General features: G+C 45.6%; 1 protein-coding gene across 2 annotated transcripts in view; it reads right to left on the bottom strand.

Annotated features, from left to right (window-relative positions):
• Positions 1 to 879: 879 nt before the first annotated feature.
• Positions 880 to 20837, bottom strand: part of LRRC8C (leucine rich repeat containing 8 VRAC subunit C) — a 34155-nt gene continuing 14197 nt past the window's right edge. Inside the window, exons 1-3 of one of the 2 annotated variants that reach the window (XM_061462352.1) lie at positions 18665 to 18787; positions 5360 to 5501; positions 880 to 3314 (exon numbers count right to left, since the gene is read on the bottom strand). In XM_061462352.1, coding sequence (XP_061318336.1) covers positions 1044 to 3314; positions 5360 to 5497 — 2409 coding nt within the window. In that variant the 5' untranslated portion in view covers positions 5498 to 5501; positions 18665 to 18787 and the 3' untranslated portion in view covers positions 880 to 1043. Of the gene's footprint in view, positions 3315 to 5359; positions 5502 to 18664; positions 18788 to 20837 lie in introns of those variants that run through there. The other variant, XM_061462343.1, reaches the window with a different exon arrangement.

The following is a 20837-nucleotide window of genomic DNA, read 5'->3' as shown; positions in this document are numbered from 1 at the left end:
GTTATGTGATACCCAAGCTCCATGCAGGAGCATATTAGATCCTATTTCCTTGTCAGAAGCTTTACAAACTAAACATGATTGCACTTTTTCTGGATCCCATTCCTGCAAGGTGCCAAGCATCCCCAAAGAGAAGTGAACTGAGTGGGGCAGAGGACACTTTCTCCCTTGCAGGACAGGGTGCTTAGGGGAGGATGGGGGTTTTCAAGAGAATGTTTCACCTCATGGGATTGACATTTCCAGCACAGTGAGTTCATCGCACCCCCTCCACTCAAGTTGGCAGGAAATGGGCAGACACATCCCTTTGCACTGCTTGGAACATCTTCAAACGTGAGTCACTTTAGCCCGGACTCCTCTGTGAATTGTGACCTTACTTTTCCTGAGAAGAGGAACCCGCAGTCAATGCCTCCTGCTCGGCGTGCTGTGTGAACAGACAGCTAGACTGCACTTGCCCAAAGGCCCTGGAGGAGTGCTGCATGCTCCCTCAGAGCCGGTCAGATGCATAAAGAACCATTTCAGCTTGCTTTGACCATCTGAGAAAGCCATTTGTCATAAGTAAAGAAGAACAGTCAACCCAGATTTGATCTTGTAAGATGCTGAACGCCTTCTACTGCCACTGAAGAAAAGAGGAAACAAGGCATTCAACACCTGCAGCACCACCCTAAGACCATGTCCTAAGGGATTAACAACAACCAGGAAGACAATATAATCATTTACACAACCCAAAGCATACGTTCTAAATACAGTTCCCTTGTGGGGGCTAGGCAAAGGAAAAAACCCAAAATATCAGCAGATAAAACCATTTACTTTTACCAGTAAAAATTAAGTTACAGCCACCCTTGTTCTCAGGGCAAAACCAACTTAAAAAATATCTTAAAACAGTGAAAAAATACAAGGAAATTTTATTTAAAAATATATGTACTCCTTGCTCCAAATTTGTACAGAAAGGACTTGTTTGGAAAAAAGAAGAAAAAATAATAATGACAAACTAAATGCATATTATTTGGTAGAAGCGTTATTTCGGTATGTAACGCAGCAGAAGTTAGTCATTCAGCTTTCATTTGTTCCCTGACATCAGAAGGCAACGTCTCAAACAAGGTGTCCTCTACAGTGAAACCAGTTCGTTTCAGAGCTCTGCATTCCCCGAGTTCAGGTGGAAGGATTTCAAAGTGATTGCCTTTAATATCCAAGTAGGAGAGGAACACCAAATTCCCGATTTTAGGAGAAAGGACCGACAAGTTATTTTTCCCAATTTTCAGAGTCTTCAGTTTTTTGCAGAAGTACAGTTCATCTGGCACGCTCTCCACTTTGTTGCAGGTAATGGAAAAGTACTGTAAACTTTGCAGAACTCCTATTTCAGGTGGGATAAAGCGAATGTCATTGTAAGATAAATCCAAGTATCTGATTTTGTTGCATAGGAATAGGTGGGACGGAAGAACCTCTATTTTGTTATGGCTGAAGGAAAGCCGCTCAAGACTGGTGAGTTTCTTTATATGCTCTGGGATGTACGTTATGCTGTTGTACCACAGCTTTAGGATTGTCAGTTTTCGCAGGTGTTGGAAACTTACTATTTCTTCAATGGATTTGAGGTTGTTTTCCTTTAGGTCCAATTCCTGAAGACTGAGAAGGCTGAAGACTGCATGAGGTATGCGCTCTAAATCACAATGAACCAATTCCAGCTGTGTCAGGTTGACCATCTTCTTCAGGTTGTTGAGCATCACTAACTTAGTGCCATCGTTATGGATGCATAGTTTTTGCAGGTGACTTGAAACATCGACTGCAGACTGTGGGATTTTGGATAAGTTACTTTTTATGTAAAGAACTTTAAGGCTTTTAAGCTCCCGAAAAGACTCCAGTGTAATGTTCTTGGAAATGTCGTGGCTTAGGGAGCCAATTAAATAGAGCTCTTCCAAGTTTCTGAGGCCATACATCCAGTGTGGAAGTTCTCTGATGTCATCAAACTTGACACTTAAGATCTTGAGATTCTCCTTCAGAAAAGCTAAGGCGGCACTGTGGATCTTCACAGAGCACTGGTGCAGCGAGAGCTCCTGGAGGTTGTCCAATTGTGCAATGGTTGCTGGTATCATGACATTATTGATGATTTCAAGTTTCAATGACTGCAGCTCAGTAATCTCAAAGACTGTGTCGGGCAGTCCAGAGAGCATGAAAAGCTGTAGCTCCAAATGGCTATGGGAGTTCGTCTGTAGCCTCTGCCGCAGCTTATCTGCAGTCCACTCGTTGTTTAGGTTCAGCTGTTTCAGCTTATTTTCACTGACCTCAGACAGGAAGACAGCAAACCTCTTGGAATAGAGAGGATCATACTGATCAATCATATGAAGCATAAAAGCAAAGTCATTCTTGACATCTGGGATATCATCAATTCCTGTCTCTTGCCGAACATATTCAAAAGAATACTCTTTCAGTGATCGGTAGAACAACCAGTACAGTGTGTAAAGGCATGTGAGGCCGTAGATGCTTACAAAGCACAGGTAGCAGTAAGAAAGCTTAGAGAACAGATGTGCCATCGTGTGATTGCAGCAGAAGTTCTTATATCCGGTCATGTCTTCAATATCAACATTACAGACTACTGTAAAATTCACCTCCGAGACTAATGCTGTGTTGTAAGCAATGATAATGAGGAATTTAATTACCTTAAGTACAGTCTGGCGAACATACATGACATAGAGTATGTCACCCTCCTCCACGTGCAGGCGAAACTTCTTCACCTTTTCAAACAGTGCTTTGGCCTGTTCCCCTTCTTTCTTATCTAATGCCCCATGTGTTCCTTTATCTACAACTAACTTCTCAGGGATTGATTTTAAAGACTGTGTCTTGACCAAAGTGCCTTCAGTGCTTGGCTGGATAGTATTAGACTTGTTTACGTTGTTCTTCCTGTTATCTTTATCTTCAGAGTCTTCCCCTGACACTTCGGATAAGGCTCTTGTTGTCCAGGGAGAATCAAAACATTTCCCAAGTATTGAAATGAAGTGCTCAATCTTGGAGCTCGATCCAGGGAATTTGAACCAAAAGTTACTACACAGCATGAAGACCAGTGTGTGTATAAGGACAAGGTAAGGGAAGTACTTGGCATACCAGTGCAGGGCACGTTCATAGCACACCTGATTTATAAAGCTGTATTGCTGAAGGTCCAAATCAGTCTTCAGTCCTTTCATTTCAACTGTAGCTGGAGGGGTGGATGGCTTGGGTGGAGGAAGAGGGGTTGTATCCGGGATTGTGTTAAACACATTTGAACTATTAGATTGGTTCTGGCAAGGCTGGATGCGCTTTGGAAGGCATATTATCTTGTCTTGCATGACCTGAAACACACAAAAAGGCATCTTTTAAACTGATGTACAGACAATGGTGGCAGTACCAATGGGTAGCTGTCCTTGGAGTTCCTCCAGCTGCCAGGCAGTCTGTTCTACAACCTGGCATTTGGCCACAAAGGCTCTGCTATTATTACTGTCGCTGTTATTATTATTACTATTATTATTCCCAACAAGGCACTTGTTCTATATGCCAAGAACTAGGTCACCCTATTTCATCCATCGTTAGCTTTCCATAATTTGAATAAAAGGGCACTGAGATAATCCAGAAAAGGGAAGAGTGTGGGTAATGCTCCCTGAAAAGACCAGGGATCTCCTGCATTGCTCTCCCCAGAGACAGACTGCTCTTGCCAGGTGTGTTCACCCTGGCTACATGATGTTCAGAGATAGCTTAGGCTTGAAAGCTGCATAACCACATTCATGTGGCTGTATGCTCACACTGTGATGTCTTATCAACACAGGAAAAAGCTGACAAGGAGCTAATGGGGCATATCATGCTGGGACATTATTAATCTTCAGGTTTAATAAAGACAGATAGGGATATAGAGAATTGACAGCATTTGTGTGCATGGATGTCATTTATGTTCAGTTTCTCATACATACAGTCCTTGTGCCACACACCTGCGGGGGGGGGAAGGGGAAAGTAGCTCTGTCCTGTCCTTGATTTGTCTATAAGGCAAAAAAAAAGCAACTTTCTTAATTTGGGCTGGCCATCCATGTTGACAAACTGTGGTCAGAGAGCCTTTAGGAACCAATCACCTTTGGCTTAACTTGTGATAACAGTTTGAGTTCAGTGCGAGGCTCCCTATAGGTCTGAATTTAAAATGCTAACCCATGTGATAAACCAAGGAGCTCTGTTTTTTGCCCTGAATGACTAACTGGCATTAGCCCAAACGACATGTGTGTAGTGTAAATGTATTCTTTTACATCATGGTTGTTGAAGGCATTAAATACAGGGTATGCAGCAAGAGCTGCCAAAATCAGATCCTCCTTGATGGTCCGCACTGGCTTTTAATTCCTAAGCTGGAATTGAAAAAACAAAATCACCTATTATTTGTGGTGCTTCTACACATTACTTTCCCCCACGCTTCACCCAACTAAGCAGGTGAACTTAAAAATAACAAGTGTTCTACTTTGTTTGCTTAAGAAAACACTTAGCTACTAATGCAAAATTAATTTCTCTGTAAAAAGATTTTTAAACACGGACAGCATATCTTTTCAATTGAAAATACCTGAAATGGAGAACACGGGCAAAAGTATGATTTTTGCCGATTTCTCATGAAATTTGGGATGTAGTATGAGAAAATCTTGGGCCATGTAAGCGAGCAAATTCCCCTGCCACTGTTTCCCTTTAGCTCCATTTCTAAGTCATGCCAAGGAACACGAGATTCCTGCTTGTACTAGTACTACAACTTTCTATTTTTGTGGAGTCCATCCCAAACAGAAGTTTCATTTCTTTTCAGCTTTTGGCTCTTCAGCAAAATGTAACTAACAGTGATTGTCAGTAATGTCAGTAATTTACATGTAAGCATCCTCAGGGTTGTTTTGTAATGGAGGAGGCATAATATTAGTGGTGTTAATAAAATAAGTACATTAATTTCAGAACCCTTTGAAGCATAACAACTGGAGGAACAGTAACATTTGCCAGATGAAAACAGAAATTACAAAATTACAAACTTCTCAGTAGAAAAATGGCAGCAAATAAGAACCTCAACTGATCATCTGGTTTGTTATGCCAAATGGTGGTGCAAACAGGCATCCAGGCACAAGCCAAGCCATCAGCTCTTATCTCAGCTGGCACCACTCCATCAACTCTAGTGCAGCTCTGCTGATTTATAGCTGCTAGAAGTCTGGTCTATGTTATTTGATGTTGCTACCTAAACAGCTTTAATCCTGGGACCAGCAAATCCCTGCTTTGTTCACAGTGAGCCCGAGAGATAAACCAAGCTGTGACACCCTCCTTCCTTACTCATTTGTGGTGTTCTTTCAGCCTCACCCCAAGAACACCCGCCTTGCATCAGTCCTGATGGATTTACCTGTAGCGTGCACCCAAACACACCGATCATGAGCATGGCAACGGAGAGATAGTCTGTGAATACATCCCACCAAGGCTTCAGCACCCTGAATGCTGGCTGTTGCTCTGAGAACTGGCGAAACTCGGTCACGGGAATCATCGTCCTGCAAAAGAGCAAGGCCAGGGTTTAGCCTCCTGCAGCCCGTGTGAGCAAGTTCTTCTGTGAGGTTTGAAAGAAGCTGCTCTGGAAATGGAACAACTAGGATGTGGCAGAAAAGTTCCCAGCTACCACCCAAGCATTCCTCTAATATCCTGCCTCAGGAGAGGAGTGATCATACTGCGCCCTGCAGCTCCTGTGAGGAAGGACTGGGGCCCCATAAATGCAGGTAGGCAAAATCAGCCCATTCTATAGATAGAGACATTCATCTTTATACATATTAGCCTTGATCTCAAAGGTCTGGCTAGAATGCTTGTCCTGAGCTAGCTATCATGTTTCATTCACTTTCACTTTATTCATAGTGGTTTCAGGGATGCTTTGGAATATTTGTGTGCTTACTCCCTGCAGTTTTAAATCTACTATGGTTTGAGTGCAAGTTGCGAAAGTGCCTTAGCTAACCAAAACTACAGTCAGATCAAGGGCTTTTATCTTCACCTCAGATGCCTAGGCTTACATCATCACATCCTCTGAAACATCACCTAGCACATGAGCATGTACAGGCAAAGTAACTGCTTTAAAAGCCTGCAGCAGATCATGAAACTCAATCCCTGAGACCAAACCAGTACTGAAATTCCCCAGTAAGTTACAATGGAAAGATAAATTCACACGGGGAATGCAACAAAGATACTCCCAAGGGCAACTTACAAAACTTGTCCTTTAACTAACACCATAAATGCCCACCACAATCCCTTTGTATCACAATAACATACAATCCTGATTCAGCTGCGCACTGGGACCCGTTAGCATGGGGTTGGTGCCATCCAGGCTCAGTGATAAGCACACCCTTGCTGATACGTTGCCCAGTGACTTGAGAGATTCAGTCCATGCAGAGCTGGGGATCTGGTAAGGAAGCACTCAGGCCCTAATTGTTGCCATTCATGGCAAGCATACCGCCATGCCAAGAATCTGTAACTGATTCCCACCACACTGGCCATACTCGTGTGGAAAGATGCTCACTTTGACACCTTCGCCAGGCTTGCTTGTGCAGCTGATCCTCAGGAGGTACTGCAGCCCCCAAAGGCAGAAGGTAACATCTCTAAATGAACATGGGCCAGGAGCTAGGCTGTGGCTTTGCAGCTTTCTGAGTGAGTAGCATAAAACCATTTTAGCCCTTGTTCCCTGCTCCCCTGTCCTCTTGCAGCCCTATCACAGGTTGCTTTAAGCAGTACTTGGCCAGGCAGAAGAATCTCTCTCAGCCTCCTGTACTTCTAAAAGCTGTCCCCAGGATGCACGCTACACTGTCAGATGCAATCCATGGCTGGCAATCCCCAGGAGGAAGGCAGGCTGTCCTTTGCAGCACTTGCAAATTAATAGCCCATCAGTGAAAACGATGGTGATGCAAAGCCTGAACTCACACAGTCAGGATGGAGGCTCAGCAGCATCCATGCCAACAGGCCTGAATCACTGGAGTGGTGGCAGCTCCTAGTGACACCTGAGATGAAGAACATCACGTACTGATCTCTTGTCTATACCCTCACATATTTCACGGCCATTGGTAAGGAATTACCCTCCTTTTTTTGATTTCCACATAAAATGACTGGCAATAGCTGTTGGTAAGCTTTAAAAAGTAATTTTTCTATGAAGCATCGAAACACATAGAAAAAAATCTTAAAGGAATATGCTTACACAGATGTCAGCTAACCAGTTGCCATGCAACAGTCCTGCGCAGAGCTTTATAACACATATACCACTGCTGGCTCAGGTTTTTTGGCTAGTTAGCTGACTGAAATGCCATCAGTACACCCAAGAATACATACCAATAGATAGCTTTAAAATCACAGTATTTTCTCCCCCACTTCCTCCCTTTTGAAATGGCTTAGGAGTGCTTTTTGTATTCTGATGCCACATCCTATAGAGGTTTTACTTGGCAAGGTTCTTTTTAAATACAGACACTTTGAGCATCAGGTAAAACAAAACATCTTGTTTCCTACAGTGAAGGCTCTTGAGTGCTCTCATGCACCGAAACATGTGGAGACCAAATCCTTGCTGGTTAGATGTCTAAGCAACTCTGTGGACAGGAGCCATGGCGTTATGGAAGCCAGCAGTACTGAAACAGGGACAGCAGATGGAACTGGAAAATACCCTGCAAATTACTGTGCAAGGACAGCTTTCAGGACCAAAAATGAATTTCATTGTTGCATTTGATAAGTTTCACTCTGTATTTTTAGGGCTCATTGTTGTATTATATATTTGCTTTATTCCTTCTAAATGATAAGTGGGGAATACAGATGAAGGCAGATAGTTTCTGGCACCACAAATGCATGCCGCTCTGATCCCTTGCTCCCTTTAGAGGCTGCTGTTTGCATAGTGTGACTCCTCATTAGTAGAGTGCACATTCTGTTACCATGGTAAATGGGCCAAGGAGGGAGAGACCTGCATACAGAAAGCCTCTCTGAGCCATGCTAGAAAACTCATCCCTGAGGGTGGAAGGTCTGCAGTCCAACACCAGCGATCAGAACCTGCCTGCGACTTGATTTCTTGTTAGAAAAAGAAGATAAATGCTACTGAATGACAGCAATAGTACTGCACACAATAAATAAACCAACAACGTCAAATGATAGGCAGTCATTTTTTAACCGCAGGGAAAAAGACATTCACAAGCAGCTTTAAAAGAAGGTTGGATGTGAAGAAGTGGCATAGCTGTTTTCCAGCGTCCTCTGCAGAAACCCGATTGCTTCTCCCCTTGCTGCACTAGCAGTAAAGAGGAAATGCTGGAAGGAAGTGCAGAGAAATGCAGGCTTACCAGCGCTGCTGTATCTGCAAACAGGACAGGATTACACAAAACTACTCTTCCTTCTCGCTTCTTTTACCTTCTGACCTGCCTGTCCATTGACTGAAAGAACATCTACTAGCAGTGGCTCTGAGGCCTCAGAAAAGACACAAAAGTTCCACATGGCTCAGACCAATCCTGAACATTCCCTCCTGGCTGTGGCCAGAGTCTGGCTCTTCCCCACTGCTTCAACCACGGCTGCACCCCTGCCAGACTCTTTTATAACCATGCACAAACCAGGTCTGCATGAAGTAAAGTGATTCTGTCAACCACGAATTTAAACAAACCAAAACAGAAGTAATGGGTTCAAACTGATACAGGGGAAGTACAGGTTGGATATAAGAAAGAAGTTCTTTACTGTGAGGGTGGTGAGCCACTCAGATTGCCCAGAGAAGTGGTAAATGCTCCATCGCTGGCAGTGTTCAAGGCAGGGTTGGACAAGCCTTGGGGAACGTGGTCTAAGGTGAGGTGCCCCTGCACATGGCAGGGGCTTGGAACTGGATGATCTGAAGGTCCTTTCCAACCCAAACCATTCTATGATTCCATGATTCTGTGCTAATATGTCACACTGCAGCCCAAATCACAGCCGTCTGTGGGACAGCACAGCATCTACTGTACATTCTTACCTCTTCTTATAACAAGGAGATAAAAGGAATTCAACATTTCAGCTGGTGAAAACGAAGACAGGATTACTAATTCAGTTCACTCACAATCCAAATACTATTTAATGGCATACTACATTGTAGTTGAAATGTGGAGCCTGACTTATGTTAAGTACTATTCTAACCTACTTTAGGAAATACTGACTTGTGAGTACTGGACGTTTGTTTTCAATTAAAATCAGAACTCATTCTCTTTTTTCTTTTCTCTTGAATTTCTAATAATCCTCAGTCCCTAGAGAAAAAAAGTTCGTACATGAGAGAAATAATCTGGTAATCAGCTACCAGAAGGAAATAAAATAGGAACTTGGGGTAAAAACAGTTGTACTAGCTGTTAAGCAATGCTGCACAAAGGAGCTAAGCACTTGACAGACTAAATAAAGAACAACCAACAAAACACCCCCCAAAACAAAACAAAACTGAGGGGAAAGAAATTAATACAGATACTACTGTTATTATTATATTTCTAGGAAATATAGAAAGCTTGATTATTGAAAATGAATACATGACAGTAAGATGAAATATGGGAATCCAGGTACAAGGAAGGTGTGGTATTTACTCCAGCAGAAAAGCTAACTAGAGGAATAAGCTAATGCATGGGTGATTAGAAGCAAGACACAAGTAATGTGACCTAAAGGAGCTAAGAAGAATAAATAGAACCACATCAGAGAGGAAAGTACTGGAAACAAAACAGACTTAAATCCAGACTTTGAATCAATGGATGGTTGTGAAATGGCCACACCATGGAGCAAAACAGCTTCTCGGCAATTAGCCTTCATCAGAGTGCATAAAGGAAAGTGGTGGGGACAGCTGGAAAGGGATGCTGGCTCTTGCCAGTGGGTGAAGAGAAGAATGTGTGTTACCAATGGGGCAGCCCTTTCGATGTGCTGCAGAGCAGAAAGGAACTTAACCCATTAACTTCCTGCCACCTGTGGCTGGAGAAATGGATATGAATCATAGAACCCCTGGTTAGAAGAGAACTCGAGGATGCTCTGGTCCAACCTTTCTAGGCAAAGCGTAAGTGCTTTGAAGTGGGGAGAGAAGTAACATAATTTCTAGTCCCTCCAGAATTCAGTAGCTTCTCAATACAAAAGGGCTTTTCTCATTTTTTTAGACCTTCTTCCATTTAATACACTAATTGCTAATAGAGCTTAACATCCATCTCCGTGTCACTGCTCACTTTCCACCTTGGACAGATTCACATCAAAACTGGGCAAAGATACTGGCAGCAAAAAAGTAAACTGAAAATGTACATTTTGCCACTCAAACATATCAAGTAAAATAATTCACTTAGTTTTCTGTTACTTGGGTGGAACATTTGCTTTGCACACAGTGGCTAACCAGCAGTGGGAAGATGAACTAGTTTTGCTCTTCCCCATGACACCCCCCCATCAAGCTGTATTCATCCTAAAGCATCCCGAGAGATACTTTACGCAGAAAAAGCATATTAATGCTCAGAGAGGTGCCCCCCTGGTACAACCCCAAATAAAATTGCTTTTAGCTCCTAGCAACATTGAGGCCCCACTCTCCAGCTATTGCTAGGTGACGGTTGCTATTTTTAAGCGGATTCTCACAGAGTAACTTCATTCACTGTACAGAACATAGCTGTGTGGATTGACACCAGCCCTCAATACGCTGCTGGAGGAAACCATCAATCCTGCTCCGACTCAGCCCCACCTCAGCTCTCACAGCAGTTTGTAGAGACACTGATTAAAAGAAAGCACTCTGCTATTTCATGCTTCCAACAGCGGTTACTCGATTGTGTTGCCATGCATTGAAGCAATTGCTGCCATCGATTGCTTGTTTTAGGGGAAAATCCACAGCCACACAGCAGAATTGGTGCTGGACAGGCAATTAACATCCAGGGTTTAATGGTTCAATAGGGCAGGATATGAATAACACACCAGAGGGAAAAAGAGGAGGAATGCAGCAGGAGGAGAGATAACACTGCAGAAATAGTGACATTTACAACTGGGAAGCATAAAACCCTGAGGTCTCTTAAGCTGACTAGAAAGGATGTTTAAATGATTAGCCAGCTGATGTTTAACCGCAGTTCCCTGACATCCCACCAACCCTCCTCAGATGCAGGATCAGCACCACCACCTCCAGAGAACGGTGCTGAGTCCAAGCAAATCCCAGATGCTATGGACATGGCTCCCTCCCCCCAGGGAAGGAGCTTTCCCCTTGATGTCAGAAGCCTTGGGCTGGTAACCACAGGGCCACAACCACAGCCAAGCTGAATACACTGAGAAGGGTCAAGGTTGAGATGTCCACCAGAGGCAATTCAGACTGGGCTGCCTGGTGTTTCGCATCAGATCTACTGAAAGAAGTGCAGGGCTAGGCAAACCCCACCCTCCTGGCTGTTTTCAACATACTGCACGCGTTAGGATAAATTACGGAATGCCTTTTGGGAACAGTGCTGTGAGTAGGTCTCTGGGTTGGTTCCCATACATGATTTATTGCATATTCATCTTTATTACAAGGAAAAAGTTCTTCCCTGTGAGGGTGCTGAGGCGCTGGCACAGGGTGCCCAGAGAAGCTGTGGCTGCCCCATCCCTGGCAGTGTTCAGGGCCAGGGTGGACACAGGGACTTGGAGCAACCTGCTCTACCGGAAGGTGTCCCTGCCCGTGGCAGGGATTGGAACTGGGTGATCTTAAGGTCCTTTCCAACCCAAATCATTCTATGATTAAAGGAACAGAGCACAGCACACATTGACCACACAATGAGCTTGTGACCTGGTGGCAGGGACATGACAGAGCTCGAGTGCTGCAGGCTACATGTGCAAGGGCTGTACTCCACTAGGTTTTGCTTTACATAGGACATGGCTCTGCACACCCTGAACATCATGTCCAGCTGTTCCTGCCTGTAAATGTTTGTAACTCCGTATAAACACCATAAAGTGGCTCTTCAGGTGGTTTGGTGCTGTCTGGCCTCAGCTGAAGTTTAGCTCAAGTGCTTCTCAGCACAGAGCCTGGGGCTGCACTGGACAGAAGAATTGTGCATTCTTATTTTGCTTGATTGTGAACTGCACACCAACACAGCTAAATAAGCCGGGATATGGGTGTTCGGCAGTCAGGTTCACAGTGATGTATTCTTAAACACCCAATTTAAGTAAAATCACTGGTCTATGCAGAGCCCTGGGGCTTAGGGCCACAGTCTCCTCTAGCCGGGCTCGATAGGCACAGCCTGGCATGAAAATGGCTTGGTACTGCATTTTTTACTGCAGTGCGATCAGCTGCCAGAGCTGGCTGCTTTATAAACCTTTGGAAACCTGGGTTTTGTATGTCTCATCAGCTGAACACTTCATCTCCAGTGTGTGTCCACGAGCCCTGCAGAGCTCCTGGCACTGCCAGTGCTGGCACCACAGATCACAGATAACCAGCCTGCTTCACTTCATCACCTAACCTGGAGAGGACTAAAAGTGGGCCCAGAGACAAGGCACCAAGTCTGGCTAACTGAGATTAGACTAAGGGGGAAATAAAATGATAAGGGCTGGAATTAGCAGCTCCTAATTCCCAAAAGGTTGATGTTCCATCCTTATCTGTGTATTCTCACACACACTGTGTGTGCAGTGAAATAATTCCTGGACTATGCTGGCATACAATAATATCTCTGCTACTAATTTCTCCCTGTATCTGAGGCATTTCAGGAGACCAGTTCCCCTACAAGGCTTTACAGCCGCTGGTGTTTCCTGTCATATGAAATTTAAACACAAAATTGACATTTTGGGGTTGGAAAAACTCCTTTGAATCCTGTTTGGGAGTAGGGCAAAAAAGTATCATACATGGCCACTTCTTCAAACACGCTGGGTTACTTTTTGTTCCATTGACTGTAAGGCAGATTTTCATATGAAGAAATACCATCACCCTGAAGTAAGAAATACAAACAAATGATGCTGCTGCTGAAACATAAATGCTAAGTTAAGGAACTGGGAAACTATTAAAAACAAACCATTTGCATCCAAGCAGTTATTTTTAAAAGTCCATGTGTTTACAGCATTTTCAAACAAATACATCTTCTCGGGGCTGAGGCTGGCAAGGAAATGTGGCCTGGAGGAATCACAGAGCAGGAGTCAGGGGTTCCCACTGGGAGCTGGCTATGGAGTCCCTGAGCTCCTGCTTTGGGCATGCCAAAATGACTTGCCGTACCATCACTTCTCCAGCTGCAAAAGAAGAAAGGTATCTACTTTCTTTACTACCTTTGGTGGTCAATATGAATGAACAGTACTACAAAACCACAACACACTGCTTTTTCCAGTTCTCTGCAGGGGTTGAGTCTGAATGCAAAGCCACTGGAGTGAATCTGATTTCATACTACACCTTACCCAAATTACATGCCACAGCTAGTATTAGTTTGCAGCCTGAGGAGCAGACAACATACAGTCAGCCCACAGAAGACATCATTCAGCACCCACAAGTTGGTGGTCCTACAAAAGGTGTGCAACCCGGGCTGTCTGCACACACCCGGAAGGGAGCACAGTGGATTCAGAGGCATCAGGGAGTCCCCCTGCTCTGCTGTTGGTAGCATCTGCTGTAGCAGTGGAAGCTTAAAGGTCTGAATCAAGAACTCAGAGGAGACATAAGGGATATAAAGAGGAGACGTAAAGGATGGAAGGAGGAAGAACTTTAATAAACAACATTTCAAAATATATGCTGCAATTTCCACCTACACGTACAGAAAGTGCAGTTTTGGTGACGGATCCCAGACAATAACCTTGTTGTTTGCTTCAACTGAGTCATGGTACTTTTTCATGTATTACACACCAAAAAGGCTTCCTACTGTCAGCAGCTCTTTGACTTCAACTTGGCCAGACTGAGGCCGAAAAATGTTTAGGGCCACATTCAGCCAGATAAAGTCTCCATGAAATCACACAGGCCTATGTGGAGATTTGGCTTTGCTGAGCTATTTGTCCAAATCTAAAGGAAAGTACACTCTGCATTTCCATGTCAGAGACTACTTCAAAGGCAATACTTTCCATTTTTCAGCTCTGGGAGTAACATTCTTGGTTTATCAAGGCTATCACTCAAGCTCCTGGCCCTCTTTCCAGAGCTGCAAAATGTTCTTAATGCCAGTGAAAACTTTTAGCAGCAAATCAAAGCACTGAGCAAGAAACTGCCCAGCAAGTGGTATTTTAGTACTCCTGAAATATGTCTTAATGATTGAGAAAAGTAAACTCACACCAAGCTTTAATCAAAGTTGCACTAGGTTTTCCACAAACACTTATTTAACACACTCAAATAATGAAGACAGAAACAATGCTGTAGCATGTCAAAGGACAGGCAGTATTACACAAACCAGTGCCTTCGTTGTCAAAGGAATAGTCAGGGGCCTCAGGCTAATAAAAGTGCTCATAATAAGAAAGTTCAGCTTATGTAATTAAAAATTAATTCCTAATTGGGACAGGAAGCACAAAGGGTCCATTCTGAGCCTTAAGCAGCTCAACCATCTGAAAAGTTAGTTAAAAACTTTTTATGCAGCGATTCAGCCAAAACCAGTAAAGAAATGCCTGTTTTCACCATTTGTGAGACTTTCTCATATAAAGGATCTTTTCTGCTCCTACTTGCATGCTACACAAGAGAGCCTTCTACACTTTGCAGTAGTCTCATAAACCACGAACCCCAAAGTGCCTGGATAAACACACAGGTATTCTCAGCCCAAAACACAGCTGATGAGTTTTCTTCCCCCTGAACCATCTTTTGTGACAAGAAATCCCTGACAATAAAAATAAAGCTCATAGTCCCATTCATACGCCTGAAAGAATAAGAAAGTAAATCCAAGCACATTAAATTGATGGGATCTACACACACTCGAAGATAAATATGAACAGTTACAGAACCTGTTCACACAAGATGACTTTAAAGGATCATAAACTTCAGAGATGTGGAATACCAGAAGTATCTGCCTAAATTTACTATAGGACTTTCCCAGTGTCCAGCCATGGTCCACTGAAGGGGAATTAGCTCTAAACTTGCTCCACCAAGAAGTCTGTAGCTGCATCACAAGAACAGAAAGAAAGGCTGTTTCCGTCAAGCCTTAACTTTGTGAGATCAAAGCTGCTGCTGAGGCGGGTGTCTGACCACACTAGAGTGGGTGTGCAGGTCTTTGAAATTATGCTGTGATGGGTAAATGATGGCAAAGAGCAAATGCTTTTTTTTTTTAATCACATTACACTTTACAAAAGGCTTTTCCAGCAATATTGTCTGTGAACACCCATGAAAACTACCTACCCCTGAGACAGCTCATTCACATCAACTGGAACATGAGATCTCCAACGGTGCTCAGAACACCAAACCTGCTTGCAGACAGCAACCTGCACTTCTGAGCTGCCGCATTCTGCTGTAAAGTACACTTATATCTGGATCTTACCCCACTGCATGCTCCAGGCAAGGCTTGACTTGTGCTCTGCTTCCCCATGTGCTCCACAGCAAACAATTAATCCAAAAATCCCAACTTGCTTTCAGTGCCACGTGAATAAAACTGGAAATGTTCTCAGCATTTCAGCAGTCTTACTGTATTGCTGGCTCGTGGAATTTGGGGTTCCCATCAATACAGAATCACTATGCGCTATTGCCACTGAAGGGAGATGCAAGCTAGCATCTCCGTTTTCAGCTAATAGTGGTTTAGCCCAGGATCTGAAGTTGGTACAAAAGGCTGGATGCTGCTCACTTGAAAGCCAATGGAAAAGTTAAAATTTACTTTGAGAGTGAGAAATGGATTTTTAATGCTACTTTACAGGGCCAAGTGTTTTCATTTATGCTGGCTCAAACTCAGTAGAACTTTGCACTCACCATGACAGCAGCAACAGCAACTTTCCATGCAGAAAGGTGCCAATCTGCACCTCTGGGTGCCTTTGCCTTACTTTAAAACTAAGGAAAACCATGCACTGTATCTTAATGAACGATTCTCCCAAGCAAATGGAAAATGTGCAAAGCACACACATGGCACTATTCTACCTTTCAAAAGCCTGACCTGATTGAACATTAGACTGTAAATCAGCCCTTCACAGGAGATGGGATCAGAGTGGACACAACCTCCAGACTAGGAAACTGTCTGGAAATATCATCCTGATCCAAGCCTATGGCTCTCTGGATGATACAGAAAGTTTACAGTTGTAAAGCTTATGCTGTGTCTGATTAATTGCTTGTGTCAGGCACTAGGATGAATACAGTGAAGAAAAGCTGAGCCAGGCTCTGTCACGTTTAAAGACAGCTCTAAGATGCTTTGCTTGCCTGGAAGCCAGCGATGCCTGCCCTGCATTATGAATGAAAGCAGTGGAGCAAAGGGCATACTCACACATGCCTGAGAGAGTGAATCAAACCCAGTATCCTCCCAGTGGGAAAGAGATCTTAGAAACGACAACCCCAACACAAGTCATTGCACTATAGCTTGGATCTGCACCAGGGTTTTGTCACAAAAAATCACCGGGCAAACAGCTTAAGTATGAAGACGAGAGTAAAGTTTCCATTATGTTGAGCATGTGAAATCCAACAGTTGTTAACATTCTTCTGGCAAATCACTCTGGAAGGAGAATGGCTTCTCTGCTCTACTAACTTAGGTTTTTAAGGGAATTTGGAGGTTCTCTTTTGTTTTCCCTGAGGTAAACTGTTTTATTTTCAGGGTTTCCTTTAATACACAGTCCCTCCCCTGCCCTGTACAACTCTGTGACAGCAAGGACAATACCTTTTCACTGAATTCTCTCAAAGAGGAAAAGAAGCCCTGTAAAATCAAACACTAGCTCCTGTTATTGTGAATTGTTTGGACAGTAATTGAAATGCTTTCTACTTCCCGCAGCATTCAAAAAGCCTTGCTCTGGGAAGTGCCTTTCTGGTGCTGAATAGAGGCCACTTCAACTGTTGCAACTGAGGTCAATGGACAATCAGGGGAACTGCTCCTCCCAGCACTCTGACCCAATTCCTTATTTTGGGTCTTGCTGCGTGTCACTCTGGTGCTGAGGCCACCTGAGTATTGTATCACCATCTCTACTCCCTCAGAGCCCCTCATCGTGGGCCTCAAAACCCAGATGCGAGAGGCAATCAGCTCCAACTGGTACAGGAACTCATTGCAAGGTAGCACCAAGCACTGAGGCAAGGAACTCGCGCAAAGAATTCAGCACTCTCTGGTTTTGTCGCTCACTGCCAACCAGCACAGGCCTTTTCCAATACCAGTCACACAAAGTAACTACATTTTTAGGCTTTCCATCAGAAGCTTCTTTCTAAAGTCGCTTACAGGAGCAAATAACAAAAAGCCCACAGAAAGTTACATTACAGTAAGCCTCCAGCAGGGCCCGTTAGCATTCAGACTGGAAAAAAACAGCATCCCCGTGGCCACACATGTAACAAACTCAGAACGCAACTGGAAAAGGAAATGATTCACAGACCACAGGTGCTCAGCACCAGGCTGCTGCGCCTCGCTGTCAGCCCCATGGCACTTGCAAGACAGAAGGAACCCAAGGCCAGGTTAAACTTAGGGATCATTCGGACCTGTGCTAAGCCTAGCTCTTGATGCTGATCTGAACCACATGGGCAAAGAGGCATGTCCAGAAGAGTGAGTGCTACCCTCCAGACTGCCTTCATCATGCCAAAAAGAAAAGTAGAAGCAGGGGGAGGGAAATGTGCAAACTTGGTTGAATTGGGAAGGGAGATATTTTAATTATTATTAATTTCCAGTGTTGCTATCTTTTCCTCCACTAGCTTGCAAAGCACCTTTCTGCCTGCCCAATGTTCCACAGCATCACTCAAGCCTACAGCACTCTGTGGGAGCAAACACTGTTTTCAAACAGTGCTGCTCATAATACTGAGTCTTCCCTCACAGAAAGCACTTACTCTGAAAGTAAAAGAATTAACAAACGCAAGCCTAGCTCACACACTGATCTGGGCAATAAAACACCTCACTTCTACACGTTTTCACCCTAAAGAAATTCTAGCAGGATGCACTCGGCAGTCTTTCGTAAGCCTCTCATTTTGCTTGGTCAACTCTTTCCAGTGAACTGGACAAACTGCATTTCGTGAATAACGAACAAAACCGCCCATCACACTGCGACGAGGCAGAGCTGGCTTTGAACCGATTTCAGATGAGGACTGGCTTCTTTTTCCTCCTCAAATCTCTTCGAAAGCAGAGCCAGGGGCACGCCAGAGCCTCGTAGTGCCACCGGGGGCTGCGCTCCTCCCCGGCCCGCGACAGAGACCCGCCGGCACCCTCAACCAGCACCCCGCCGAGGGACCGCGCTGCCCGCACCGCGCTGCTGCCACCTCCCTGTAACGCGGGATGAGTTGCGCTGGGTTTGCGCTTCTTTCCCAGGGGAAACACCGCCAAGGGCTTCCCTCAACCCGCCCGTCTCCACTGACTGCTTCCCGGCCCCGCTGCCGGGAAGCCCCGCTTGGCCCCGCGCCGCCGCCCCGCCGGGCACCCCTGGGGCCGCCCGAGCGCCGCGGCCCGGCAGGGAATGGATGGGGCGGGCTGGGGCGGCGGCGAGACCAGATAAAGTTTGCCTCCCCCGGCGCGGCGCAGGGATGGGGCAGCACCACCGATGCCACCGGTGGGCAGAGCGCAATCCCGCAGACGCTGCCGGGTCTCGCCGCCCCTTCCCTCCCTACCGGAGCGCAGAGCCGGCCCCATCCCCTCCGCGGCCCCCTCCCCGGCGCATCGCGGACGGCCGGGAGGAGGCAGCCGGTGGCTCTTACCTGGCGGGGTGCGAGGGGTCAGGGGCGGCCGTGCGGGAGCGCGGTCATGCCGCGGTGCGGGGCTGAGCGCGGCGCGCAGGGCCGTGCCGGGCCGGGCGGGGCGGGGAGCGGAGCGGAGCGGAGGCCAGGCCGCCCGCAGCCGCGCTCCGCCCGCCGCCGCTCCGCCCCCCTCCGCTTCGGGGCCACGTCTCCGGCCTGACGCAGACGGCGGCCGGGGGGCGCCGGTCCGGCCGGGCAGAGCAGCACCGGGGCCGGACGTGCCGCCCCGCAGGCCTCCCCCTGGTCTCGGTAGGGGGAGGCGGCCGCCGAGGCCGTCGGGAGGGCCCGCGGCATCCCCGGGCGGAGCGGACGCCGGCCGAAGAGATGCGGAGTGAAGTCGGTGTAAGGGAGCCCCGAGGGGGGCAGCGCTAATTGTGATGGGAAGCCCTCAGCCTCAAGGCACGGGGCCGTGGGGGACTATAAAGAGTGCAGGCTGTAAAGCGGCTGGGATCCCATTAACAATAGACAAACGTCTCGGAGAGCGACAATTGGAAACACAACCTCCTGGCCCAGCAATACAAAGAAGCGCAGACTGAAAACTGCTGTGGAAAGAAACCGCATATTTGAAGGGACTTTTGTCCAGCGTTTCCAAGAAAGATTTACATCTCTGTCAGAAGGAAGAGAGGGGACAATGTCAGCATCAGAGGGAGGTTCTTGCCCTCTAATGACTCGCCTCGAACCTTAGGAATAGTGTTGAGTATCCCTTGGGGACAGTACAAATATGTAAACAAATACAAACATATAAGCCCGCTGGGGGGGATTTAATGGAAACAAATACAGCATGAGGCCTCACAGCTGTTTTGCTGCAAGGATATTAACTGGATTGGGATGCAGACTGAAGGCCTGCCATGGAGAGCTGTGGGTAATTCTGACTCTCTGTGCTTTCTGACCCATCTGCTTCAGGGACCGCTGAGGGCTTACTCAGGGTCCTCATGTGGGAATCACGGGTGTGATTTATAGCTGTAGGAGTCCAGCTCATCATCTGACTGAAGTGTTTGCTGAAGTGCTTTGCAGTGCAGGACTGCTTCCCTCAGCCAAAGCCTTGAGGCTTTCTGAGGCACCTCAAGAAATGAGGAGGTTGTTGGCATAGCTCCCTCACAGTCCTTCAGAGCTGCCAGCCTAAAAGATGTCAGCAATAATGCACCATGACATAATTATAAGTGTTAGCCCCATGCTTTGGGGATATGGCTGAGGAATAAAATGGGGTGAATGAGCAAGGTTTCCATATGGACAAAAGCACCAGGTTGGGTGGTTTTATTGAGCTAAAGAAATGGTTATGGTGACTGCTGCATTCATTTTATTGATTTCTTTCCATTACTCTCAACTCCTGGCAGCAGCTTTGAGAATCCCTCCCTGTCCTGGATGGTTTCTTCTTTCAAACATTTGCGGCAGTTCTGCTGTTCACCCTTTCATCATCGCTTAGCTCATTTAGTCCTTTCTCATAGGTCAGTCCCTCCCATTACCTAATCATGGTGCTGCTGTTCCCTGAAGTCCCTCTCAGTTGCTCATTTACTTTACGGTGACACAGGGTCCAGTAATCCTGCCATTGTTAACATTTCCTGTTGTGGACTTTGGGGTTATTTTTGTTCAGAGCTGCTGCAGTACTTGAAGGACTGAGCTAAGCCTCCCCTGTGAAGAATCATTACAGACAAGATCACCAATACCACAATAGGAAACATGGTCCCTGGGTTATTAGAGGTGGTGGGTTTGGGAGTAGAGGCTTAGTGCAGTTCTGGTAGGTGAGCTAGTGAAAGAAGGCCCAAAAATTCATCTTTGATGTTAAAAACACAGTTGGGGCTCCAGATACCATTGTTCCAGTGGAAAAAAAACCAACTTGCTACCTGCAGAAAACTAGTGTGTTTTTGAATTCCTGCATCATTTTCTGTATGACCATGCATTATTTTTGGCAGGCGGTGTCTGAAGTAATGTGGGGGTGTTTATTTACTAAAAGTATCCTTTCTACCAAAAGGATAAGCAACAGAAATGGGATTAAACCATGTGTGTAAGTGCAGGTTTTTGACATCCTTTGATTTCTGGTTGCCTCTCTAGTTGCTGTTGACTCCAGAGGAAAGGGGGACACGTCACATAAGAAATGCCATTACTGCAAACTTAGCACATTGGCTTTACTATTTAT

The sequence above is a fragment of the Pezoporus flaviventris genome, unplaced genomic scaffold (assembly GCF_033815535.1).
Source record: "Pezoporus flaviventris isolate CSIRO_AGI_PZ_B2104156 unplaced genomic scaffold, CSIRO_AGI_Pfla_v1 ptg000001l, whole genome shotgun sequence".
In the NCBI taxonomy this organism is placed as follows: domain Eukaryota; kingdom Metazoa; phylum Chordata; class Aves; order Psittaciformes; family Psittacidae; genus Pezoporus; species Pezoporus flaviventris.
The sequence above is the reverse complement of the archived record's forward strand: the minus strand, read 5'-3'. Positions and strand labels throughout refer to the sequence as shown.